Below are 27,421 nucleotides of genomic sequence, written 5' to 3' on the forward strand. Positions count from 1 at the left end.
TGACATGTTGTGTATCATCAGTATTCAACATGCAGCACAGTGAAAGCAGCAGACATACACAGAGGAGCTGTCGGTCCTCAGCCCAGTTCAGAACAAAGATTCACGACGAGGCAAGCTGAAACAAACAACTATCAATGCTCCATTCTGCAAAAACCTGCAGGTTGACAGGAAGTGACCGCCATGAGACGGCGTATCATCTCTAGTCAACGACTCTCTGTGCTTCTGATCTGTAACGTTGACAGGAAGTGACCGCCATGAGACGGCGTATCATCTCTAGTCAACAACTCTCTGTGCTTCTGATCTGTAACGCTGACAGGAAGTGACCGCCATGAGACGGCGTATCATCTCTAGTCAACGACTCTCTGTGCTTCTGATCTGTAACGCTGACAGGAAGTGACCGCCATGAGACGGCGTATCATCTCTAGTCAACGACTCTCTGTGCTTCTGATCTGTAACGTTGACAGGAAGTGACCGCCATGAGACGGCGTATCATCTCTAGTCAACAACTCTCTGTGCTTCTGATCTGTAACGCTGACAGGAAGTGACCGCCATGAGACGGCGTATCATCTCTAGTCAACGACTCTCTGTGCTTCTGATCTGTAACGTTGACAGGAAGTGACCGCCATGAGACGGCGTATCATCTCTAGTCAACGACTCTCTGTGCTTCTGATCTGTAACGCTGACAGGAAGTGACCGCCATGAGACGGCGTATCATCTCTAGTCAACGACTCTCTGTGCTTCTGATCTGTAACGCTGACAGGAAGTGACCGCCATGAGACGGCGTATCATCTCTAGTCAACGACTCTCTGTGCTTCTGATCTGTAACGTCGACAGGAAGTGACCGCCATGAGACGGCGTATCATCTCTAGTCAACGACTCTCTGTGCTTCTGATCTGTAACGTTGACAGGAAGCGACCGCCATGAGACGGCGTATCATCTCTAGTCAACGACTCTCTGTGCTTCTGATCTGTAACGCTGACAGGAAGTGACCACCATGAGACGGCGTATCATCTCTAGTCAACATCAAATGATGGCAAAACAACTTTAAACTGCTGTACATTATAAAATGTGTGGATACGAGCAGGTTCAAAAGTGGAACTGAAAACCTAAAATTAAATCATGTCACAACATCGAGAGAGTGGAATTACTCACAGGACTGTTTCCCAGAGTGTGTTGCTTGTTGTAGCTCCTCTGAGCACAGCAGGTATGTTGATGGTCACAGGAGCAGCAGCATGCCATGGTGGCTGTCTGATTGCCCTCCCAAAGCTTCTCCTCATCTTCATTTTCATCGCCATCCACCTCTTCCTCCTCGTCAGGCCACAGCTCCTTATCCATAGAGACTGACATCGTATGGTAACTTCCAGCCACCCCGGGGAGACAGTCATGTGACTGCCAGTCGTCAGACAGCAGAGGGAAATACGGAGACGAAGAGAAGTTCAGTGCCGGTCTTTGTGCTGCTTCTGTGGCACTCGTGGATACGTTTACTTCCTTTGGGGCGGCATGAAGAGCCCCGTGTGATAACTTCTTGGTGAGAGTGTTTCGTTGGATCTGCTGGTCTGTCCATGACTGTACAGCACGGAAAGGGGTGGAGGTGTCCAGTGTTAGAACGCTGGGGAGAAGGGTGCGTTTTGAGTCAGTCATGTAGGGAACATCCTTCCTGTGGACAATATGAGAAGACAGAGTCGAAGGCATCTGGACAGAGACAGAGCGGCTCGATGGCTTGAGGTGCGGGGGTGCTGAGGGGGATTGGATTGGAGCTAGGGTTACAGAGGAGCTGGTATCTGGGGAGGCAGTTGCATTTCTTGACGTCTGGTCAGTGTCTGTTGTTGTCGGGGATGATGACGATAAAAATGGATCTAGAACATCCAGGCCTCCAGGAGATCTGTCTGAGGCTTCAAAGCTGTCTGACTCTTCATTCATGGGGGTCGGATTGGAAACCCGGATGGGTTCTGCCCAATAGACTCGCCCCTCTGAATCAAGCTGCTGAAAAAAGGCTTCCACGTCTTCATTTTCACCTTCTGATCCATCCACTGAGGTCTGAAATACCACATCTAAGCTCTCAATCTTAATGAGACCCTCTGGTTCCACTTCCACTAAAACTGAAGGACTGTTTTCTCCCCTTTCACACTCTTCCGGTTTGGTTCCAGTTGAAAGTTCATCATGCAAACTGCAGGATGGGACCTGTAGATCTATTTCTGTTTGGTTACATACTTCCTCAGAGACTAATCGAGAACCCTCTGACAGGCCCGCAGAGCTCTCTGTGTCTGAGATGTAAACAGCTGCCTCTGGAGTCTGCACAGTGTCAGTGTGTCTCTCGCCCTCTCCCTCTCCGAGGTCCAGGGAGAGGTGATTCATCTTATCATGAATAACATCTTGGACGGGACAGGCTGGAGCAGGGTCTGTGTTATGATCATGACAGCATGGTCCCTCCTGTTGGGAGACGGACTGCTCGGTCAGATCTGATATTCCTCCAACAGTTGGATCTATCAGACCCTCTGAATCGTGTGATGGAGATAACGAGGCAGACTGATAAACTGGAGTGTAGGAGTGAGGAGACAGGCAGGACAGTGTGGCACAGCTGTCTGACTTGTCCTCGTCCAACTGAGAGGGCAGAGATGGCGGTGTTTCTTCCTCTTTCTTTTGTGTGTTGGTAGTTGGATCGGAGCGGCTTGTTCCATCTGAGTCTGGGGAAAGGGAATCATTTTGATTGTTTTCTGGACTCTGTGAGAGGGACTCAGTCAGTGAGGGAGAGGATGAAGAGGGCGGAACATTAAAGTTAGGAGGCGCAGAGGGAGATTCATCGGGGGAAGGGGGAAGCAGAGGTGATAAGTCACGAGAAGCAGAGGGGGAATTTTCACACAAAGCCACCTCATTCTGCTCCGACTGTTTGTTCCCTGGACTCCAAGAGGAGGAGTCGGATTGTGTAGGAGACATCGCAGCGGAGGCAGAAAACTGGCAATCCAAATTTGGAGAGGGGGGAGGAGATAAGGAAGGAGGAGGGACACTTGCTGCGTCTTTAGAGTCATGAACTGCAGTGGACAGGTGGGGGCATGGAGGATCCTTATCCTCCATTTCAATCTCCTCTGACTCTTTAATCAACGAGGCAGATTGCGTGGGGGGAGACGTAGGGGAGGCAGAGGTACAGGAGGCGGGAGAAGTTGGAGATTGGGAGCCAGTAACGATCTGTAGCTCGGCTGAGGATGAGCGAGGAGGAAGGTGATCGCACGCCGCTACAGGCAGTGAGTCAGGTGGAGACTGAACCTGATCTGGTGGACTCTCTGTCTCTGGGGAGGGGCTACTGGGTGAAGGCTCTGGTGAAGGACAGGGTGAGGGAAGGGGAGATTTATCAACAGCAGAAGAGGTCAGAGATGAAGAGTGAAGGAGAGATGGAGGGGTGTGAGGGGACGGAGGAGACGGGGAGCCCGGCCTCTCACTGCTCTGGCTGTCGGTGCTCCCTCCTGACAGGCCCGCCAGAGCCTGCAACCAAACAGACAACACAGAGAGTCAAACATACAGACACAGGAACTGTTAAGCCCTGTCTCCACCAAACACTTTCAGTATCGTAAATGGTTTAGCATTGCACTTTAGTAAAGTTGGGGTCTTGTGAGAGAAGTGAGTATGTGTTAGTAAGTGAGAGACCTTGATGAGATCAGGTCCTGGTGATGCCTGCTGGGAGAGGGAGGGGATGAAGGGCTCCTCTAAGAAGCCACTGCTGTCTGACTGGCAGCTGTTGGTCCGTATTACACCCTGCGCTGCTCACACACGAGGGAGGAGAGAGGAAACAAACACAAGGAGGGACAGAGCGTCATTATCATAACGTAACATCCTGTGCGTCCTGCGTAACATCACAATTTGTGAAGGTTTACAGCTTCGACACATTCTCTTTCCCAACTCATCAGATACCAACACTAAAGGTCAAACTATGACCCTGTCTATTATGCACCCAGACATTTTTTGTAAAAGCATATTTTTCTCCATCTTTCAGCCTCTCGTCCACGCAAACACAGTTTCAGGTCAGCAACACTGATATGTTTTAACCTGGATTCAGGAAGCTCTCGACTTTTCAAAAATAACATCGTTTTTCTTTTATTTATTCTGTATTTCACACCAGAGCAGCCTAAACACACAAAGTCCAAAATCGCGATGAGTGGTGACGAGTCATGTCATGCCGTTTTTCGACGGGAAAAGTTAAAGGATTACTCGCAATCTTATGTGGAGCTGTTAGCGGGGACTTAGCTGTTTTATAAAAGGTAAGAGTCTCACTCCTACCACTATTGTTGGCTGAGATACACCATCTAGAAAGTGGGATCATAACTTTCACGTTTCATATGGCTTTATTTGGTGATATTTTATGGTGTTTCTGTGTCATAAACAACATCAGCTATCATAATCACACCTGATTTCAATAAGGTACAATGTTTGAAGCTGGCTGAGTGTTGTTTGATCACTGACAGTACTGTTTTGAAGCAGAGTGACCCACTTGTCATTTGGAGCTCCGCCTGGATCTTTTCATGGTAAAAACACTGTAGAATGGTCATACTTTGAGCAGTCTTCTTCAAATTTGAAACAAGTGTTCATTGATAGTGTGCCTACAGCCCCACAGTGTCATTTACCTGCTCAGATGAAGCCACAGACAGTTATTCATCCTGAAACACATTTTTTATTTTACTTTAGGCAAAATCTTCAATTTTTTACTGACTTCAGAGGCCCATTACTCTGTCTCTGTATCACCTAGAGTGTTTCTGACACTTTCACAAGAAACTTCAGAGAGTTTTCTTTCTGGCAAGACCTCATGCATGCATGTAGTCAGAGCGGTTCAGAAGCTACAGTCATTTTAATCTGGGTATGTGAAAACGATGTCATCCTCTTAAATCGGGCGTGCCTAGTAATGCTTTGTGTAATGAGCAAACTCTGGAAACATTCATTTGTTAACACGAGGCTTTTGTAATTATACAGTGTTGCAAGCAGATTATAAAGCATTATAAGAATAGACATGGGTGCCATACAAAGTGACAGACACCTGTCCATGTGTCCATGGATTCCTTCTTCTATTAAATAATGATACGATAAAGGACCCACCTGAATGTTCTGCCCCTGTGTAGCTCCCAGTGACACTGCTTTCATCAAAACTGTGGATCTGGAATGAGACAAAGACAACATTAGCAAACTGCAGGAAAGTGCTTTAAAGTGATGTAACTATAGCTGGGAAATCAGATATTTGCATTTTAAAATCTAATGCAATTCAAGATGAAAACTGTGGATATAGACACCACTCCACAAATTGTTTCTTTATCGGCAGGACCAATCACGACCGACCCCTCCCACCCTGGACACAACCTCTTTGAAACACTCCTCTCCGACAGAAAGCTGCTGTTTATCAGACCAAATCTCATGCTGCAAAATATGTGTATGTATGTAGAGTTTACACTCACGGGCCACTTTATTAGGTACACCTGTTCAACTGCTTGTTAACCCAATCTTGTGGCAGCAACTCAAACCACCTTGCTACAATAGTTTTAGTGTTGCGGTTGATGAACTTTGACAACTGTTGCAGTTGCAGCTTGACTTGCCTCTTCCATTTCAAATGATTCCCTGGCCGGCCCCGGGCTCCTCTTCCTCAGTAAAGAAGTGCTGGCTGTCAGGGGGGGACCTTCCCTCAGGGGACACTGTCTGAGTCTGAGTGCTTCCTCCTGGCCTATCAAAGGTGTCTCGTTAGGCTGGGGCTGAGGGTTTGGACCAGCTCCTTGTTCCTCTGCCAGAGGACTCAGACACACAGTCTCAGGGACTCCAGGTCTGACTCTTTTTAAGAGGACTGTCTTGTCTCCAGGGCTGGATGGAGGTTGCGGTGACTCAGGTGCAGCACAGGGACAAGAGGTGGCAGCAGGTGCAGTCAGCTCCGGGGTTTTCTGATTGTGGATTTGGCTGAGTGACTTCTTTGATGCTCGTCTGAACAGCATGCCCACGCGACTCCTCCTCTCCCGGGCCTCAGGAGACAGGTCTTTCCCCAGTGGTGCTGTGAGAGGTGAGGAGGAGGAAGACCCAACCAAGGAGGAGAATGCTGTAGTGACCTGCTGGAGAACCTCCAGCTGTCTAAAACGGTCTGAAGGAGACATAAGAAGAAGACAAGGAAAATGTTTCACACCAAATTTGTTGATAGCCACAGAACAAGTAACTCATACATGATCTAACATTTCTTAAGCCATGATTTTCCTCCACCCTTGACGTCACTGACAGAACATCAAACACCATCAGAACCAGGCTGATCCAAACATGAAATGAAAACCCTTAGCACCACCACCTCTGCTACCCCATAACATCCCAACCCCAACTGACATGTGCTTGGCCTCTGCTGTCGTTTCCCAATTTCTTTCCCTTGCTGTGCTGAAGGGGCTCGGTAGTGCTCCCCTAGAACATTTCAATGAGGCAGCCCCCACAGTATGATTTGCCTAGAGGTATAAAAATTGCTGGGTATATGTAACATGCCAAAACACACAAAAAAGCCTCTTGGAGCCATGCCCTAAACCCAGCAGGAAATCGGCCATTTTGAATTTAATGTGTCATTCTGGTGCATTTTTTGGCCTTTTCCAGGGGTTGTACTTTAACAAACTCCGCCTACAGATTAGATCCAACTGACTTGAAATTTTGTTCATAGCATCTTAAGACCTTGGACATCAAAAGTTGATTAAAGCTTAAGTTTTCATCAAACCGTGTGACCGTGGGGAGGTGTCAAATTTCCATGTTTTGCCACCAAACAGGAAGTGCTTTGTAACTCCAGCATACATGGTCCAATCTGCCCCAAACTTCACATGCTTTATAAGGCCACAGGTCTGAAGCCGACTGCATGCACATCAGGTATCAAGGTGATTGTGCCACCTACTGGCACCAGGAAGTAAGACTTGTCAGAAATTTACATGGTGTGGTCTACAGTTCATTTGCAGCAACATGACGTGTCATTAGTGTGTTCTCTAGCGCCATGTAGTGGACACAAAAAGTGGTGCAAAAATGGTGAAATAAGTCATTCATAGGTGCACACTTTATGAAGGATAGGCCATTTCACTCCTGCGTGCAGGGTCCGATTCTCAGAGAATCAGAGAACAGTGGTATTAGTCAGCTCCCTGCCAGCACCCTGAGGGCCTGAGCTTTAATTCATATTGTCATCTGTCACTGTGACTAAGTTTGATGGTGAAACAGAAATGTTTTGTCTCGATTAGGTTCATTTTGTCGACTCAGTTAAATATTATAGAGGTTTTTCTTTTTTCAGACAAAGAGATTAAGAGATATTTTACCTTGACATGTTTCAACAGTCAACTTCAGTCTTCTGAAGCGTCATCTGACGTGCGTCGTGACGTGTCTTTGGCACATCTGTGAGATTGCCAGGCTGGTCACGCCTTCAAGGAAACACCAGCTGATACAGACACGTCTCGACGCACGTCAGATGACGCTTCTGAAGAAGACTGAAATTGACAGTTGAAACATGTCAAGGTAAAACATCTCTTAATCTCTTAGTCTGAAAAAAGAAAAACCTCTATACTAAGAAATGTTTTTGTGCTTAGTCACTATTTACTGTATTACATACATTTTAGTCAGGATGTTAAACAGGCAGGTTTATTACTCTTTTACGTGCATGGAATCAATTTGGTTTTTCACTTTCACCTGTTTGTCAGTGTCATAACATCAAGTCTTTGTAAAAGGACGTGTCACATTTCTTCAACAGATCCTTACTGCTAAGTTCAAAAATGACAACAACCCTCCTGAAACATAACTTTATTCAAAGTTAATAAAAAATTAAATCAAAATTTACAAATTACAACACACAAAAAGTAGAAAACATTTAACAACTAACATTTAGACAAACTGTCCACTTTATCTCCTCCATCAGAGTACAGGCTTGTTTTCATACTGAAGTTATGTCAGCTGGTAACGGAGCTCTCAGGTCACAGAGGGGACTTCCTGTGGTGGAGACTTTACTGATGCTAATTCTCATCTGACGGTTTTTGATACTGTAATACCCCTTTTCCACAGTCATGGCTTGGTTTGTTTTATTTTGGTAAGAGAAGTTTACCTGTTGGAGGTGAGCTGTTTGCAGAGGTGCAGTAAGAGCCTGTTTGTCTGCAGCTCTTCATCAACATCTCACTGTGGCTGTTTCTGATTTCACTCTTCCTCCCTTCTGTATTAATACACTTGTCTTAAATGAAAAGCCGCTAAAAAAGTTCCACTAATTCAGTCATAAACACATTTAATTTCCTGTAGATTCTTCACAATAAAAGCCCTAGCTTATTTTGTTACGTAAAAGCTTTTATTGTGACGCAGCAAAATGAGGAAATGTTGAGTTTTCCAGCAGCAACTTCACACATCTTCTAACACGGCTGATAGTGAACATGAAACAGTGAAATAAAGCAGATATCTAAAGCACAAACAGGACGCAGGAGAGAAACTAAACTCCACACCACAGAGATTCAGACGTACTGAGAGCTGAACACACAGAGACTTTTAAAGACACCTGTCTCTCTGGTGTCCTGCAGACACCTGTCCTGTTTGAGGGGGAGAAGGGGGTCACCAGGGGTTGGCTGTGGTTGGTGAGACGTCACTACTACCCGCTTGACAGCGGGCGGCCCGGCTTTTGGACCCACTCCAGAGAAGGTCCATCTCCTGTGCGGCTTGGCGTGGCACGGTGCTTCTAAACTGATAATGGAGACACATCAGCACGGCACGGCTTTACTCAGCGCAGCCAGGAGTGACAATGGAAAAAAGGTACCAGTAGAGTCTGCTGAGTCCAGGAGCAGCTCGTCAAACAGGGAGGAGCATCAGTTGACTCAGATGACCTGTAAAACATGACAGATTCAGTGTTAGATTGCAGTTGTGTGATAATATCAAGGTGATTACAGTATGACAGGAGGAACAACTATACTTCACTGCCACATCATCTTACATGTGTAGTTAGGGAGACAGCTACAAAGAGTGTAAAATATAAATTCAATCAGTTACAGAGGAAGAAACTGATTACACACAACATTTGACTTCAATGTCACTTGTGTTGTGAATTTAATGGAGGTGCAAAATGTGACTGAGTGAGACCCAGTACTGTTTCTAATATGTGTTGGGCAGTAATGCGTTACAGTGATATTATGACTTTTTCCAGTAACTAGTAGTGTAACTAATTACTGATAAAATTTTCATTTTACAATTACCCCAAAACCAAACAACTCATTACAACTTTACTTTTATTATCACATCGCTACTGACTTAAAATACAACATCACATCAGCTGATTCATTCCAGTAATCGTTGTGCTGCACAGGCATGTCACAAAGCAGCACGCTAGCTTGAAAGATGGAAATGCTTACCTTAGAGGCTGGAAATATTCCCGTTACTCTGATTTTGTCAGAGGGAAAGATGACAGGAACACTGCTGCTGCAGGTAGCCGGACTACAACTGTTTCCACTGTGAAAAACACGTCCTCAAACCTGCGGTCTGAAACACCTCGGCTACTATGACCGACAGCACAACAATGTGAAACTCCAGGAAATACACCCCACCAAAGGTGAGCCCTCCTCGGCTGCAGAGGTCGGCTGTAGCGCTCCACTGGCTAAACAACAAGTGGATTTAACTGGTGGACAGCTGCAGACACAGAGAAGTGATGTGGTGGATGAAGTGTTGCTCCATGAGTGACTCTCCATCTTTCAGGCAGATCTTTGGGAAAATACCGCTCACAGGCAACAGAAACCCCCCAAGTAAAACAAACAAAAAAAGAAATCACGCTATCTAGCCTTAGCTGCACATAACAGTGATCACCCTGACATCCACACAGAGGCACACATCTGAATTTTGGGGAGATACGGCACTCCCAGTTTTAATGGGTGCTGGGAGTAGTAAGTAAACTTATTTATAAAACTAATTTATTACTTTTGAAAGGAGTAGTAAGTAATATATTACATTTTTAGAGTCACAAACACTATTTATATTGCAGTATGACATTACATGACGGCGACGGGAGAGACCTGCTGCTGACAGTAGGACTATTTTAATATTCACAGGATGTTCCACTGAAACTTCAACAGAGCTGCTGCAGTGTGATGATAAAATATTATAAAAAGTGTATCTCCGAATCATCATATTGGCCTCAGCATAATTTTACACACAGTCCAGCTGGCCGCTCATATTACAGCATCGGGGCCTACAATAGCAACAGGGTGCTAACGTTAATCAAACACAGCATTGCAAAGCAAATTAATCAGGTTTCTGAAGTTCCATACAGTCTGACTCCATATAGTATTTTCATGTGTTGGTAGCCATCACGTAGCTAACCCTACATTAAAACAGTAACTTTACAGCAGCTATGTCAGCAATGTCAGCTGAGCTAGCAGCAAAGCCACCTGAGCTAACAACAAACTCAACTCAGCTAACAAAAAAATTCAACTGAGCTAACACAAAAAACTAAACTAAGCTAACAACAAAGTCAGCTGAGCTAGCAACAAAGCCTACTGAGCTAACAGCAAAGTCAGCTGAGCTAGCAGCAAAGTCAGCTGAGCTAGCAGCAAAGCCTACTGAGCTAACAGCAAAGTCAGCTGAGCTAGCAACAAAGCCTACTGAGCTAACAGCAAAGTCAGCTGAGCTAGCAGCAAAGCCTACCGAGCTAACAACAAAGTCAGTTGAGCTAGCAGCAAAGCCTACTGAGCTAGCAACAAAGCCTACTGAGCTAACAACAAAACCTACTGAGCTAACAACAAAGTCAGATGAGCTAGCAACAAAGCCTACTGAGCTAACAACAAAGTCAGATGAGCTAGTAGCAAAGCCTACTGAGCTAACAACAAACTCAGATGAGCTAACAACAAAGCCTACTGAGCTAACAACAAAGTCAGCTGAGCTAGCAGCAAAGCCTACTGAGCTAACAACAAAGCCTACTGAGCTAACAACAAAGTCAGCTGAGCTAGCAGCAAAGCCTACTGTGCTAACAACAAAGCCTACTGAGCTAACAACAAAGTCAGTTGAGCTAGCAGCAAAATCTACTGAGCTAACAACAAAGTCAGTTGAGCTAGCAACAAAGCCTACTGTGCTAACAACAAAGTCAGTTGAGCTAGCAGCAAAATCTACTGAGCTAACAACAAAGTCAGTTGAGCTAGCAACAAAGCCTACTGAGCCAACAGCGTAGCTAAGGCCAAACTCAGCTGAGCTAGCATTGCAATAAAAAACTTTAACATAAAAGCAATGAAAAAAAGCTGTAGCTTGTGCAGGGGTTTCCTCGACATTTCTCTTCCATTTCAGTACTTCAAATGCAAACTCTTTTTCTAACGTTACCACTTTCTCCTCACCAAACCCACTGCATTCATTTACATAGGGCAGATGACAGCCAGCCCGTGAGCTTGTTAGATACTATGCATTGTTTCAACTCCTTTACAAGAACAAGGCTGAAAGTGTCACGAAAAGGCTGATTGTCTAAACAAATCAAACAGCTGACAGGAAAAGAAACAAGCAGGTAAATAGGGATGACTTTTTTTTTTTTTTCTAGGCAAACATGGAGGTTAACATCGCCCTGTTCCTGTGCCGCTGGTTGGCTCAATCCAAATAAAATTATTTCCATCTCAGTTGTTTAGAGGGTTGCTTCAATATAAGAAGAAAAAATACAAGATAACCTGATGACTGTAACGCATTTCTTTCCCCTCTCATGTTTTCTGACTTAATTAATAGTCTGCGGCTGGATGGAGAGCTTTGGCGGGCCGGATGTGGCCCGCAGGCGGCCAATTGATGATCGCTGACTTAAACTTACTGTTGACATCTGGATTCTCCAGGTCCAGCCGGTTCTTCTGGGCCTCCAGAAACACCTGCAGGTTTATTCCTCTCGCCTGAGACTGATGATTGATGAAACGAGCTGGGATGCGTCCAGAGAGGTCGGGCTCGTCGCAGCCAAAGCCCAGATCCAAGAGGACCTCCTCTGGGTCATCATTCCACAGGTTGAGTATGTCCATCACACTGCCAACAGGGGGCCAACGGAGCCATGCTTAGATCTCAGTACGTGTCTCTACTGTGTACTAATATAGTGCATCTGAAGTGTGTGTGTGTGTGTGTGTCTAACCTGAGTGGTCCAGAGTGACCTGAAGTTGCAGAGCTGAAGCTGTTCCACCTGCTGAGAGCTGGATCTGATCTGCTCCACCTACAATACACATCAAAGAATTCACACTTTCAGTCACAACAATATGTCTTTCGTGTGTTTTTTATAAATTGCTCACATATAAATATTATGATGTTGCTGTCTAACTGTAGGATGCATGAGGTCATATCTGTGCTCTGCCTTTTTTTAACCCTTGAAAAATGGACCTCCTGTGAACGGTTGTTGTTTTCATGATTCTGTTTAAAACTGAATTATGTAAAAAAAAAAAAAAAAAAAAAGCTCTAAAAGACAGAGCATCCAGTCTGGCTGCACATCCATGATGAGAATCTCCCGTTCCAGCACATCCCAAAGGTGCTCTATTGGACTGAGATCTGGTGACTGTGGAGGCCATTGGAGTACAGTGAACTCATTGTCATGTTTGAGATGATGTGAGCTTTGTGACATGGTGCGTTATCCTGCTGGAAGTAGCCATCAGAAGATGGGTACACTGTGGTCATAAAGGGATGGACACGCTCAGCAACAATACTCAGGTAGGCTGTGGTGTTTAAACCATGCTCAGTTGGTACTAAGAAAATCTCCCCCACACCATTACACCACCAGCAGCAGCAGCAGCAGCAGCCTGAAGCGTTGATACAAGGCAGGATGGATCCATGCTTCCATCTGAATGTGGTTTTTCCAATCTTCTATTGTCCAGTTTTGGTGAGAAAACCCGTGTGAATTGTAGCCTCAGTTTCCTGTTGTTAGCTGACAGGAGTGGCACCTGGTGTGGTCTTCTGCTGCTGTAGCCCATCTGCTTCAAGGTTGGACAAGGTGTTGTTGCTTCAGAGATGCTCTTCTGCACACCTTGGTTGGAACCAGTGCTTATTTGACTTCCTGTTGCCTTTCTATCATCTTGAACCAGTCTGGCCATTCTCCTCTGACCTCTGGCATCAACAAGGCATTTTGGCTCACTGGATATTTTCTCTTTTTGGGACCATCCTCTGTAAACCCTAGAGATGGTTGTGCTGAAAATCCCAGTAAATACTCAGACCAGCCCGTCTGGCACCAACAACCATGCCACGTTCAAAGTCACTTCAATCACCTTTCTTCATCATGTTGATGCTCCGTTTGAACTTCAGCAGCTCGTCTTCACCATGTCATGCTCCAAAAACAGCCTCAGAGCCCCTGTTAAACATGTTGAAAGACACCTACACTTTCGGATCATATAGTTTACATATGACAAATATTTGTGTGATGGATGATGGTGTGCTGATCTGGGCCGACATGCCAGGGCCAACTTCTTGTCCCAGTCCACCCCCGCTTATTTCGAAACCCTTGACACATCTTGTGACGCTCTACTGTTCACAACCAGCTGTCCTGTCTTCTGTGTGTTTCTCTCCATGTGCAGGAACATAAGCATCAAATGTATGAACACGCTGTTGGTTGTTGAATTAAGACAGATCTTAAAAACAGAACAGAACAGAAATGCAGCCTTGTGCTGAACAACAGCTGTGTACTTACATTGTGCGGCAGGTCTTTGTTGATCAGAACTCGGTGTAACCTGCTGTCCTGGATCTTTTATACTCAACCCCTCTGCTCTTTGCTGATTCATATTTTCTGTACAGCAGTCAAGCATTGTAATAACTTTCCTCTGATCCTTTCGCTTTCTATGCAAACTGTGCTGCGTGCTGTGCATGTGGGGAGGTGAGGCTTATTTGCCTGGTAAATATAACTTGTAGTTATGCGTCTATGTGTTCAGGTCCAGAGGCTGCTGTTACAGCCTGAACCAGACACTGAGAGGGTGCCATACGTAATCACAAAGATGAACTAAAACACCATGTCCTTATGAAGCTCATATCTATAACACACTACAGCAACAGCTATTTAAATTTCTTCTAATCACTCTGCCTATTTGCATCAGGTTATCAGGTCCTTTCAGCATAATGGTGGTAATGTTTTTATACAGCTCACTATCTGCTTCAACTGAATGTGATGTAATTAACATGTCATATCTTAATAATGTGTTTATACATAAACTGTTTCAGCCTCCTCTCTCCCACAAACGCACTCACACACATTCATTTCACTCATTCTGTCAACCCTTTAATAAACCAGACGTCACGATGACATCGCGATGACGTCACGATGACATCATGTTATCAGCTGGAGGTGCAGCTGCCTCTCCCCCACAGGGCTGTAGGCTCCATAGGAGTGTTAAAATGTGTTTGTCTTGTTGTGTTATTGGGAGCCAGAATAGAAGGAGTCATGGCTCAAAACCAGCCGCCACTGCCCGTCAACAAAAACAAAGACAACTATGGTTAAATGTGATAAGACCAAAGGACTGGACGGAGGCCATCATCAAAAATGCTCACATGTGCAGCGCACACTTCATATCAGGTTAGGGAAAAAGTATTTCCTGTTGTAGGGATGAATAAGGTTATGTGTATTAAGGGTTATCATGTCCACCTCATCAGAAACTGGGGAGGGATTAAGAGGAAGATTGGATTTCTCTGCAACGCTAACTTTTTAGCACATTAGCTAACGTTAGCTTCCACAGCAAAACAAACAAGTGTGGTCCTCCTTTGTAAGATTGGCTTCCTGTGACATCATCCATCCACTGAGTGAGAGCATACGGGTCGGCCAGTCTGGTCCCGCTGGTCAGTGTTTACTTATTCAAGTAACACTGGCGGTCCCGGAGAGTGAGTGACCTGACATGGTGCGTTGGTCAATTCAGTCTGACGCTCTACACTAAAATGAGAGCCCTGTTGGGGGCAGACACGCAGCGTTATATTTCTACATGAATGAACCAACGGTTAAGTTAATCACACATTCACTCCGCTCGGCGCTCTGCTGCTCCGTCTCCACAGACAGAGTGTCCAGAGTGCGCTCTGCCACTCTGAGAGTGCGCTGCTCTGGATAACCCAACGCTACATTCAGACAGCGCTCCCAATTTATCAACGCTCCAGTTTGTGTCAGAGTGCGCTCCCACACTCACAGTGAGTGTTTCTGAACGCACCACTCACATCATCTTCCTCCATCGTCTGAAACAAGACAACACAACTTGTTAGCTGTGGAGAACTAGACTCACAAGTCAGTCTTTAGATGCTTTGCTTAACTAAATCTATCTATCAGAAGGCGGAGATCTGTGATTGTCTGGTGGCGAGACTAATGGAGAACTGTTTTGCCTCCAGCTAAGCCCCGCCCACGACGTCACACTGCTTACTAACAGCAAAAGGGTCGATCCTTGGACAGAAAAATAGCTTTGTGTTATTGTGTTCCTGTTCAGATCACGTACAAAAGCTTTATAACCAATAAATAACAGACGATTATTTTTCAGTATTAACGGTAAACTCTTAGCAGAGACAGGACTAAAGGTTAGATGCAACCAAACTTGATGCACACGTCACCAACATAGCACGTAAAGATGGATCACAGCCAGTCAAACTCATTTTGCTCATAAGCAACGGGACAATGCACAAGATAGCTGCTTATAAACCATCATCATCCTCACTGTGACCTCGTCACATGTCCACGTTTGGTCATGGACTTTCCACGTCCACATATGACGTCCAAGGTACCCTGGGTGTGTTGGTTGTTGACGTTCTGGGACGCCGTGTCAACTTCAGCCTGTTACATGCATTGTCTGTTTTCAAAATACACTTCTGTTTTCACAGGAAATGTACAGTTTGATACAGTCTCTTTCAAAATAAAAGCAGTGCGTTTGTACAACACCGAATATGTGGCCAATATTGCTCATGAACACGCCTGTATTATGGGCTTTGGGAGGAAGAATTCATTTGCAACCCCCAAAGAATATTTTCCTTGACAAGATCTAATTCTGTTCTCAGTTTACTGATGATATTTATTTACGTTTTTCAGGTTGTGAGACTGAATTAAGATCCTTTCATGACTGCTTAAATTCAACTAATGAAAATATAAGACTAATGGTAATGGTGTAGGACGCACCAAAGACGCCTTAAAGATAGACTTTCAGAACATAAATACGCCAATACGTAATCTTTCCTTTCTTTTGTTCATGCATATTTTTTATATTTAGTTAGTAATTTTTCATTTTAGCACAGGGATTTTTTAATGATCTTTTTCTAATTGAACACTTGAATCACTTTCAAAACGGCCTCTCATTGTAATCCACTGCTGTCACCCACCTGCGCTCACTTATTAATCAAGATTGGGTGACGCCCCCTTCCAAGCTTATAAAATGTTTGCTTGACTCCTGTCCACCCTTTTGCACCCTGGCGAAGACCTTCGGGTTGAAACCTGTCTGTGTTTTAATGTAAGTAGCTGTGTTTTGAAATAAAGGCTTTTTAACTTCAAATTCAAATGCATCTGTTCCTGCTGCACGCACCAGTGCCTGAACCTCAACAACCAACACACCCAAGGTACCTTGGACGTCTTGTCTCGTGACGAGGTCGCAGTGAGAACGTGTTGGTTCTAATGTTCACTGAAATGAACTGAACAGCTTGGTGGAAACGAGGCTTTGGATGGTTCATTGTGTTAGAACATGAACTGAAGTTTGACCCTGCAGCTCTGTTTTAGCGTAAAGCATTAATCTGAGATTTGGCATTATGCAGATTTGTTGATTCAATTTAATTCAGTTTTATTTATAAGCCTGCAAAAAGCTGTGTAATAAGTAAAAAATGAACTCTATGTGGGCGGGCAGTGAGGGAGAACAAAAATCTATATTTAATTTTTCAGGATAAAACGCAGTAAAAAGCTGTGCAGCATATGTGTAATATTCTAACATCTAAATCACTATTATCAAGCTGCAGCTCCTTTTATTTTGAAAGTCAGTGACACCAGTGTAACCTTTGACCTCGTGGTCACATTGGTCACCGACGTGGAGGACTCCAGCCATGAAACTTTGCAGCCCGAGGATGAGGTGGCAGCCTACATGGAGTTGGGATCCTTTGGAGGTTTGATGGTGGTGGAAGGAGCATGCTAACATGTTTCCTAACCTGGCAGTGATTGAATGTTTTCACCATCCAGTCAAAGAGACGTCCAATAACCAACCTGTTACCCGTCATGTCTAAGTCAAAGCTGCACCTGTGATCAAACAGGTTGGTTCTGGTGTTGAGCTTAAGGGTAAGTGCGGGTGCAGGTTTTCAAAAATGGACCCGTGCAGGACTCTGACTCAGGTCATACAGTAGGTTGGTGCGAGGCCTCTGAGACGCTGCTGTCTTTGCAAAATAAACACATTCAAATGGATCTAACGTTGAGCATAAACACATTAATATACAGCTGCAACTGTGCTGCAGCCTGATTACATCTGAAAATAAGTTTAGACTTTGATTAATACCAAGCTCAAAATAAAATGTTTTCAGATTTGGTTCCAGATCATCAACAGCTTCACCCTGATTTAAACTGACAAAAGCTTCACACCACTGAAGTCAGATCATTTTCACTTTTACTGGTATTAAAATATCCACAGTGAATATCTACCAGCCGTGTGCCAGTGAGTTCCAGCACTGTGCTGTGTGACAGAGCCCCCCTCACTCTACACTGCTGGCTGTGTGCACATCTGTAAGAGATGAAAACAAGAACAAGAAGAGAGGCGTCTTACCGCAGAAACTCCTGGACCGTCCTCACTCCCTGGTTACCATATAAAGACGCTGCAGGAGAGAAAAGTCATGTTATCTGGACGAGGAGGCAAACAGGCCATGTGGGGTCATACATGACACAAGCAGAGAGCTAAACATCAGGAGAGGAGGAAGGCAGAACACGGGGAGACGTCTCCTTGATGTTCTCCTGGTTAAAAGTCAGCACATCCTGTCCAGGTCTGGTGTCAAGGCTGCTTGAGCTATATTAGGAAAGTGTTTCTCTCTGTCTCTGTCTCTGACTCTCCCTCCCTCTCCTCTTTATTCCTCCAGTGAGTGTTTGGGTTTTGGCAGTCACCTCTGCCTCCCTCTCCCAGACTGGGACTCCATTTGATGCTGGCATGGTGTCAAGAACAAAGTCGTCTTTCTCCCTCTGTAGTGCCATATCTTATGTTTTTAAAACACACACGGTAGTTTTGTCAAAACCAACAACAACCAGTGGAGCTACAGGCCTTTCTGCACAGACTCCTCAGGTAGTGACTGGTGTCTGCTGTCATCTGAGCTCTGATCTGCACAGTTTGCTTTTCTACAAGAAGCTAGGGTTGCAGTGAAGGACACACGGAGAGGCTCTTGTCAAACTGAAGATAGTGAGAGCGTCTACGTAAACTGACCTCTAACAGGCTGACTTTAATGTGGCAGTGCAAATGGCTTTGATGAAACTGGGAACTACTCCTTCACTTTGAGGTTGAAAGCAGCTCAGATGATGTCATTTTTACTTAACTCATCAGGTCACGCCACCACTGTCCAGAGCCAGCCACAAAAGCATCATCAAGACATGCAAAAAAGACACGGGCATAAATTTAACACTCAGTCGAGCTGACAGACAGGCGACAGGAAACACCCGCGCCTATGTCATTAGTGTTCACACAGCCGGCCATCCCAGCTTCAGCAATCCTGTCAAATCATCAGAGGTGGGAGTGAAGCAAGGTTTATGCTTCTGTGTGCCTACGACCAACGCAGAGGGCTTTGCGGAGGTGTTGCGTTCCTCTGCGACTGACACAGAGATGCGACGTGCACCTCCAAATTGTAACCACGCGTCAAGGCAACGCAGACACAACGCAGACTGCAAGAGCTATGATTGGTCCTTCAAACTACTTCATTTCACAAGGTTTCACCACAACACCGCCATTTTCAGAAGTCTCCATTGTGATCAGTTGTGTTTGTTTTGATTAATGATGGATCAAGTTGAAGAGCTTAGTTTGTTGTTCAGTGTCGATCATTTCAAGCTCCAGCAACAGTCTTTCTCTCTCGGTCGCCATCTTTACTGTGACTAGAGCAAAGCCGGAAGATAAACATAGACGAACAGGTAATGATGGCCAAATGAAGCCTCATGAAGCATTTTCTTTATTCTATGAGCCCACTAGATGGCGCTTTTTGTTCAACAAAAGGTTGAAAGCACACTGAATTGCCATTCTTTGAGCCTCTCTCTTTAAACCATGAGCGCCATCTAGTGGGCTCAGAAAATAAAGAAAATGCTTCACGAGGCTTCATTTGGCCATCACCACCAACAGGAGGCAGAACTATGATAGGCACACAGCAACTGTGGAGCAGCTGTGTGCACGTTGCGTTGAGTGTACGTAGAAGCATAAAGAAACTTTAAGTCACACGTGCAAGTCATAAGCAGGTATCAAGTCATAACCTTCAAGTCTCAAGTCACTGGAAAATCCCTGCTGAGTTGAGCAAGTTGGTTTTTTTTTTGTTGGCTGCTTTTGCTTTTTATTATTTAATAATTTATTAATAGAGAAAATAATCAGCAGATTAACGCATTATGAAAATAATCATTGGTTTAAAATGAGCTTCACCTCAGCTTTTACACGAATGAGTCAGAATCATGTGATGAGATCAGACACAGTCGCAGGGCACATTTTTACAGGACTTTTACTGTAAGTACATTTTCCTGGTGACACTGACATACTCGAAGTAACATTTTAAAAGCAGGACTTTGACTTGTAACAGAGTTTTTTACAGGCTGGTTGTAATTACTTTTACTAGAGTAAAGGGTTGAAATACTTCCTGTGCTGCTCCGAGCCCTCTGGTCAGGGTGACAGTCTCTGCTCAGGTAACACACCTGCTGCTGTCAGAGAGCAGCTGAGATAATAGCACAGTCACTGCGGACACTATCTCATGACGCACGGATACACACGCTGACATATAGTGACCTTATGTTGGGACAGCAGGCAGGAAGTCGTTATACTGTAAAGCCTTGTGCAGATAAGAGCAGAGCCTGAGCACAGAAAGCTGACATGAAAGTGCATGTGTCCACTCTTACAGTGGAGACTGTGTGTGCGTAACAGCCCGGAGTCGACTGTGTGATGCTGGCTGTAAAACACATTCAACACTGAATGAGTTATTGAAAATTTAACTGACACGCTCACGGTGATGCTGCTCTTCATACTGCCATTCCTCAGAGGAGAGCTGAGAGCAGGAGGACAGAGCCGTGTGGGCACGAATATCAGCCGGCAGGTCCTCCCCCGCTGCCACATGTGTGCCGTCATATCTTAAAAACAAAACTTCTCAATATCTAAAAAACTACAAATACTAAATAAAGTATGAAATAAAAAAGTCAAGTCATCTGTCTGAAGTCAAAGTCGAGTCTTTCATCAGTGTCAGTCAAGCAAGTCTAAAGTCCTCAAATTTGCGACTCAAGTCAAGTCATGTGACTCGAGTCCCCCTCCTCTGCCATCCAGTGCAACAAACCAGATACCTGACACTTTCCATACATGCTGATCTACTTCCTGTACGGTGCAGAATACCAAAAAGCTTCAGGGCTCGCCGGATTCGTTCTTGTACCAGAGTCAGACGGTGCAGGTCAGCCTGCTGTCTGCAGACTGCACTTTGGTTAATAGACAACTTTTATTGCCTGTGAGTGTTAATAATTGTTTTGCATATTGATTTAAATACGTTTAATGTCCCCAGGTCATGTAGCTGTCTGCTCTGTGACATAACATGTGAGTTGATGTGGTTGTTGCTTATTTGCAATAAAATAATTTACATGAAGCGTTACCGCAAGTATGAAGAGAGTAAAACAGTACTTATATCATCTGTTATCAGCTTCATATTTTTAGAGGAGGTCACAGCTCTGGCTGTATTTGGACTCGCTCCGACCTCGTCACCAACTGACACTTTGATCATGGACTCTCCACGTCCACTTACGATGAGCAAGGCTGCAAATTGATGGTTTTTTTTATCAACAACAAAAACACGTGGGTGGGTTCAGGAAAAAAATAAACAGGGTTTGGCTTTTGAATCTTACGGGACATGAACGCTGCTCTCTCAGGTGAAAGTCGGTGCTTGTTGGACTTTCGCCATCTTAACTTTCTTCCTTGTCCTACCGTGTTTCCCCCAGACACCACTGAGCGCCATTAAACTATAAAGGCAAACAGCCACGTATCATGCAGACGTTAAAGGCCTTCTTTCATTGGTTTTTGGTGCCGCAACTCACTGAACGACTTCGGAGTGAGACGGTGCTCGTGTTTCAGTTTCTCTTGACTATGAGAGTGAGTGCTCCTTTTCGCAAGAGGATCTTTGTGTATTACCTACAGGTGTGGAGTGCTGATTGGATGGCGGTGTGGGCCTGGTCTGGGAGTGTCGACCGCTGATTGGCTCCCCAACTACCATCCACTGTTTTAATGGTGCGTTTGTTTTGTACTCGGAGGTCGGAAGTCGGAAGTGGGAATGACGTCACCTCTGAGTTGACAACAGGTTTTGCATTCTAGTTGACGACGGTGGACAAGTCAGAAAAAAACATGGACGCCCGCAAGAAAGCCTTTGTTGCCCTCGCACTTTCAGAGTATAGACAGCTTCAAAACCATCATGCACTCCAACTGATGAACGCCGCAGATGAGACTGACCTGATGTAAAACAAATAAGATAAAATTGCTATAAACAGTACTTTAGCAGAGTGTTTACTCACTATGTATGTGACCGGCAGCCATCTTGAATTCGTAAGTCTGGGCTGATGCGGTTGCTCCGAGTTTCCGAGTTGGAAATCCGATCTCAGGGTGCGTTTGAGTTTAAACTTCCGACTGGGAACTGGGAATTTCTGACCTCCGAGTACAAAACAAACGCACCATAAACCTCCGGCCTCCCAACAGGCCAGCTGACAGTCACTGACAGCAGCGGCGTTCCTGTCATCGACCTCCAAACCTCCTGTATTGTGTTTTTGTGAAATGTGGGGATTCATTTTTCGGTACTGACTGATTGTGCCTCCTGTGGGCCACCATAGTGAGTGTTAGTGTCAGTGACTGTTGACTGTAGACAGTTTGTTGCACTAGTTTACATTTATTATGTTTAACTTAGTTTTGAAGCTGTTGGTGTGGGCTGCCATTTTATTTTGTTTACTTTCCTCATGTTTTCTGATGCGTCGCAGGGAGCCTCATTCACTGAATATCTTTTTGTTTGTTTCTCACATAGGTGGAGTTAGCATGTTCCGGGTTTAGACAGTTGTTTTGGCCTCGCTCCACCCTGAGTTATTTTTGCTTTACATTACAATAATAAATACTTTAACATTGAACTGTAACTCCTGCTGTGAGCTGACTGGTTTGGGGACCAGGAAGAGAACAGTCTGACACACTTTTATGTTGTGCTCCAACTCCCCCACACGGGGGCGTACCAGAGGATAATAAAGGATATTGCTTCTCATATCACAGTAGTGTGCCCTCTTTGCTCCTTGAAACCTCAACACCCAGTACTGTACAACTTGTAATACATTCAGAGGTATGGACCTGGGTGTGCTGAGACAACACAACAATTGAACTCCCCTGCACCGCTCTGCACCCTCCTCAGTATAAATACACAAGAGATTCTGGCAACTCATTCTGTCTCTGCTGGTGTTGGAAGATACACACTAAAGATAAATCACAGGCTTGCTTTCCTAAACTGCAGAGTTTGCCAGAGCGCGCCTGTAAAGGTTCCCTGCTGAGAATGGCACCCTACAAGTCCAGGAGAGAAGGCTGTTTACCGTCTACGCCCAGGGCCAGGTCATCGTCACCGCTGGGGTCCCTCCTCTGAGGCTCTGCAGGGGACACAGGACACAGCTACATGAGAGACAGATAATAGTGTTGTGTTGTTCAGCAGCGGGAGAGATGAGGAGAGTAATCCTCCTCAAGACGTCTCCTGTGCTACATGCACTGACACATGGATATATGGCAGAAACAACAAACTATGCTGTAAGTAATGTAACACATCAGTGCTGTCACTACATGAACTCGTAGAGATGCCTCACAGCGTGGTTACAGTTGAGCTTAGGGGTGGGGAAAATATTGATACAGCAAAGTATCAACTTTTTATTATTTACATTATTAATTTTTGCAATTACACATTTTAATCCAACTTTTGGTGCTAGAAAAATAAAATCAGTTGCTTTTCGCTCCACTAGATGGTGCTGATGTTTGTTCCCTGGTGAGGTCAGCAGAGGTCTCAGTCAGCGGCATCTGGCAGGAAGTTCATCAAAACAAAGATGGAGGCTAACGTAAAACCAGCTCCGTCTAAAAACCAACCAACATTGGACACACTCAGCTTGACACAACTCCAAACTAGAGCGGGACATTATCTGACAGAGGACAGGAGACTGCTGTCTGTCGATGTTATGTTGAAATAGTGTGTTCATTCATTTTGGCTCCACCCACTGTACCCAAATCATCCAGTAGAGGGCGGAGCCTGTTTGACATAGAATGAAGGTCATGATAACCCTCGTTCTATTAGCACGTACATTTTCAGGTAGGCATGTCCTGATTGGTCTGCTACATTTATGCAAACGTCAGTGGGCATATGCATGCTCATGATTGGAGGAGAGTATTACCCATAGAGTCCAGTAGAGGGCTCTGTCTGTGCCAATAGAACTAGGGTTACAGTGTTGTACCTTTCGATTCAGGGCCTACCCAGTGTGCTGAAGGGTTTTCTTTCACTTGATTGATAGTTGAGCGGCAGAGTGGCCAGCCTCCCACGCTCCCTGCTCAAGTCTTTTCATGGTTAAACCTTTACGACCTCGACATTACTGCCGAGGTAGCACCCAACAGCACAGTGGACGGAGATCGTCTCGGCCTGAGCGACAAGGGTGGGGGGGGCGGCAGAGGCACAAGGAGCAATTTGCTGTTCCCATGGTTTTCTCAACCACCATTTGCATGCTGTTTGAATGGGCTGGCCTCAGGGCAGGGTGGGGGGAGGTGTGTAGGTTAGATAATCGTACACACTGTTCAACAACAACATGTGTAAATTCCCCAAAGAGTGATGTCACACCTCCAGATTCATTTTCAGTCTCATTAATTCAGACAGAAGATTTTAAATTCAGCTCTATGGGAAGGAAATGTGAACGAGACAAACACAAACAACAACTGAAGCAACTGATGTGAAGAAATAACCAACCTCATTTGGGGAAGAGCATCAGACATAAAAACATTCATTTCTTCCACTGAAGCAGCAGAAACATGTTAACCTGGCTGTTATGTAACTGTGTACTTCACTGCAGCTACTGTGCACACTGCGTGTCAGCTACTGTGCGTCTGCCTTTTCTCTCACTCACTGATGACTTCTGTGACAAAACACATGCAGCCTTAACGTTCATTTTCCGCTCCACAGATTCAGCAGCCAGTTGCAACTTCACTGGAACCATTCACCTCACTTCACTCCCATCACTAAAGAGCTCAGTAAGAAGCACACAAACGCTGTACTCACCATCGTGCACCACTGAATCACACAAGCAAGACGACAATATAAAGCTGACACAGAGGAGAGGCGACACACACCTCTCGACAGGAAAATAAGAAAGAGAGGGATTTCCATTGGTCGTACCTGCAGCTTCCCTCAGTGGCTCATGCTTTGCATCTTCCCTGCAACACAGGTCACATTGTATTAGAAGGAGGGACAGAGTACAAAAAAGCGCACACACACACACACACACACACACACACACACACACACACACACACACACACGCAATGTGGGCAATATATTGTGAAAATATCATGTATTAGGGTTGGCTGGGCCACCTTAAAGGTCAGTCCACCTTTAGAGGGCCTGATTAGCTTTGAATGGGCTCCTGAGGCCTGCACTACGAAGCCAGGTCACCTTACCCAGGATATCTTCTCGTTATCTGGTCTGACTAACTCATCGCATCACCCATCTGATAACTGGTGCCACAAAGCTGGTTGTCAACCAGTTCAGTCAACTCTGGCTTTTCCTCTCCAGCCACAAGAACGTTGATGTGAAAGAGGCAGGGCTGTTAATTACAAGCGACATCATCAGAGCCATGAATGAAGGAGGCTGCTTCATGTGATATGAAGCGATAACGAAACTGCCTGAGACAGTAAAATGTCAGTGGTGTGAGATGTAAGCTGTACTCTGAAATCTTATAACAGAACTGTATAAATATTGGAAACGCTGTCAAACTGTCACCGTCAGCAGAGTCTTAAATTACGTGCAGGTATCACTGAGCTGTATGTAACATTAGCACAGAGTGTTTTTTGCTGTGTAGTTGGATGATGGTGGGTAAGTCACATAAAACACTTCAAGGTAACGTCACACTGTTTCTGCTGCTGCAGTAAAGTTCAGAAAAGTAGTTAATGACTGATGACGTCTGTCTGACTGAAATGTTGCATTTCATTTACTAATAAAATAAAATATTTTTTCCTAGTTCTCACGACACAGGTGTCTCGTGTTATTCTGAGCTGCAGTGATGAATCAGAGTGTCAAATATCAACACGTCACTGCGACTACAATAAACTTTGCATCAGTTAAAATCATGTGTTTAGGGTGTTAACGATCTAAAACCAGTAGAAACAGAGCCCTCAACAATGAAATGATTCTACTGACCTTAAACAACATACTGTACAGGCTCCTCTTTTTTACCTACGACTCCTTTTGGCCATAGATATTTTTGTCTACAGTGATCTGATTGGTCAGAGGTCGGGCTGTTGACGGGCTGTGATCAGGTCAGCTGTTCAGCATCAGTCACCACGGTGATTTATCCCGGGAAAAAGAGGACCAGCTCTGTAGTACTGAAAACTAGTGATAGCCAAATGAAGCCTCATGAAGCATTGTCTTTATTTTCTGAGCCCACTAGATGGCGCTCATGGTTTAAAGAGAGAGGCTCAAAGAATGACAATTCAGTGTGCTTTCAACATTTTGTTGAACAAAAAGCGCCATCTAGTGGGCTCATAGAATAAAGACAATGCTTCATGAGGCTTCATTTGGCCATCACTACTGACAACCCAGAGTTAACCCTGAAGTTACCTTACTAACTCCACATCCTGCTTCGTACTACAGGCCTCAGGCGTAGCTCATTCATGCTGCAAAGACACTGCTGCTCATTCCTGTGGTGAGTAATACTGGAGCGTTTCTTTGATTGTATGGTTTGGTGTCCTGCATGTGGCCTGTGAAATGTATCGCTGTGTCAGTGTTGGAGGCCAGGTTTTCCCTCGAAGGTCAGCACACTCCCTGGGTTTGAAGTCTGTCTGACAGAGGTGAATTACTGCCTTAAGTGAGAGCCGATTTAACCCTTTTAACCTCATGGATAACACTCCAGAAACTCTCCTTTAATTTAAATCAAGGGGTTTTTGGGTAATTGAGTCTTTCTCTTGTTTTCTTGCAGTGCTACTGCAGTTTTGCCGAGAGGTCATTTTAATGTGTTTAACTTTTGTGAAAGGTTTTATTAGCAGTAGCGGACACAGTGCTTCCTCCCACCTGCCCGTTTTTCTTTTGTCTTTGTTTGTAGGCTGAATCCTGCATGAGGATTTTTTTGCATTGGCCTGTGTGGGTCTTCCCCAAAATTTCCCCCCCGGCTTGATAGACAGTCTACCCCCCTGGTCACAATCCTATGATGCAATATCCTATATAAATGTATGGCATGTGGCCTGGAGTGTGCAGCATAAATATTTATACGCGGCCGTTCAAATACAGGTCATAACAAAGTGTTGAAGTTGAAGATAAATTCACTGTGAGGAGTATCACAGAGCCAGAAGCCTTATCTAAAGTATTTTGTAAATCCATTCAAACATTCAACGATTTACTGTCATCACTATTACTTTGTACTGTGGTGCTCGACACAATAACACTGTTCATTTACAGCTATTTTAGATTTTGTCTTAATCTCCAGATGAAAATGTTTATTAGTTTTAGTCACATTTTAGTCATTTTATCCTTCATGGTTTTATTCAGCAAAAATTCAAAATGTTTCAGTCAACTTTTAGTCATAAGGTTTTCTATCTGTTTTTTCTCTTTAAACTAATCCAGGGAGGACGGCTTTTTTCGTCACTGTCTGATGCTGGAAGTCAATGACTGAGCGCCGGGTATCTTGGTTTCCATCAATGCCAATCGAAGCCTGAGCCAATAAAAACCTGTAACTACTGCAGAGTCATGTGACCCGGGTGTGACTGCTGATTGTGAACTTTCCCATTATATTAAAAGCCAGATGTTACAGTAGCAAGTGTTAGCTGGTTTTTTCTGTACAGAGGAAAGGGGGCTTCTGAATTTTTAAATCTCAAAAGAACACATTTCTCCAATGTGTCACATGTCAGCTTCTCAGAAACAAAAGGTAAAAGGCAGTGACTGAAACCTGCCAGCCAAAAATACTTGGTGGAAAACAGAGGCTGGTGGAACAGACGACAGCTCTGAAGCAGGGAGACACTCTGCCTTCCTGTGAAGCATCACCTGGCACTGTGTCCAGATATGTGCACTTTATAGGTGAATTGAAAGTTGTGTGGGTTCAAAGTCAGTGCCACATTTT

The 27,421-nt window shown here is 44.8% G+C and overlaps 2 protein-coding genes across 5 annotated transcripts in view; both read right to left on the reverse strand.

Moving 5' to 3' along the window:
* LOC125882019 (uncharacterized) overlaps nucleotides 1-27,421 on the reverse strand; it is a 212,984-nt gene that overhangs the window by 27,671 nt on the left and 157,892 nt on the right. The window lies entirely within an intron of this gene.
* itprid1 (ITPR interacting domain containing 1) overlaps nucleotides 1-27,421 on the reverse strand; it is a 39,362-nt gene that overhangs the window by 8,959 nt on the left and 2,982 nt on the right. Inside the window, exons 4-12 of one of the 3 annotated variants that reach the window (XM_049565466.1) lie at nucleotides 24,490-24,527; nucleotides 22,661-22,714; nucleotides 17,667-17,715; nucleotides 12,071-12,148; nucleotides 11,765-11,967; nucleotides 5,571-6,100; nucleotides 5,080-5,137; nucleotides 3,640-3,752; nucleotides 1,153-3,477 (exon numbers count right to left, since the gene is read on the reverse strand). In XM_049565466.1, the coding sequence (XP_049421423.1) occupies nucleotides 1,153-3,477; nucleotides 3,640-3,752; nucleotides 5,080-5,137; nucleotides 5,571-6,100; nucleotides 11,765-11,967; nucleotides 12,071-12,148; nucleotides 17,667-17,715; nucleotides 22,661-22,714; nucleotides 24,490-24,527 (3,448 nt within the window). Of the gene's footprint in view, nucleotides 1-1,152; nucleotides 3,478-3,639; nucleotides 3,753-5,079; nucleotides 5,138-5,570; nucleotides 6,101-11,764; nucleotides 11,968-12,070; nucleotides 12,149-13,606; nucleotides 14,806-17,666; nucleotides 17,716-22,660; nucleotides 22,715-24,220; nucleotides 24,334-24,489; nucleotides 24,528-27,421 lie in introns of those variants that run through there. The other 2 variants (XM_049565467.1, XM_049565469.1) reach the window with 2 other exon arrangements.

This window comes from Epinephelus fuscoguttatus, linkage group LG21, assembly GCF_011397635.1.
Source record: "Epinephelus fuscoguttatus linkage group LG21, E.fuscoguttatus.final_Chr_v1".
Lineage (NCBI taxonomy): Eukaryota > Metazoa > Chordata > Actinopteri > Perciformes > Serranidae > Epinephelus > Epinephelus fuscoguttatus.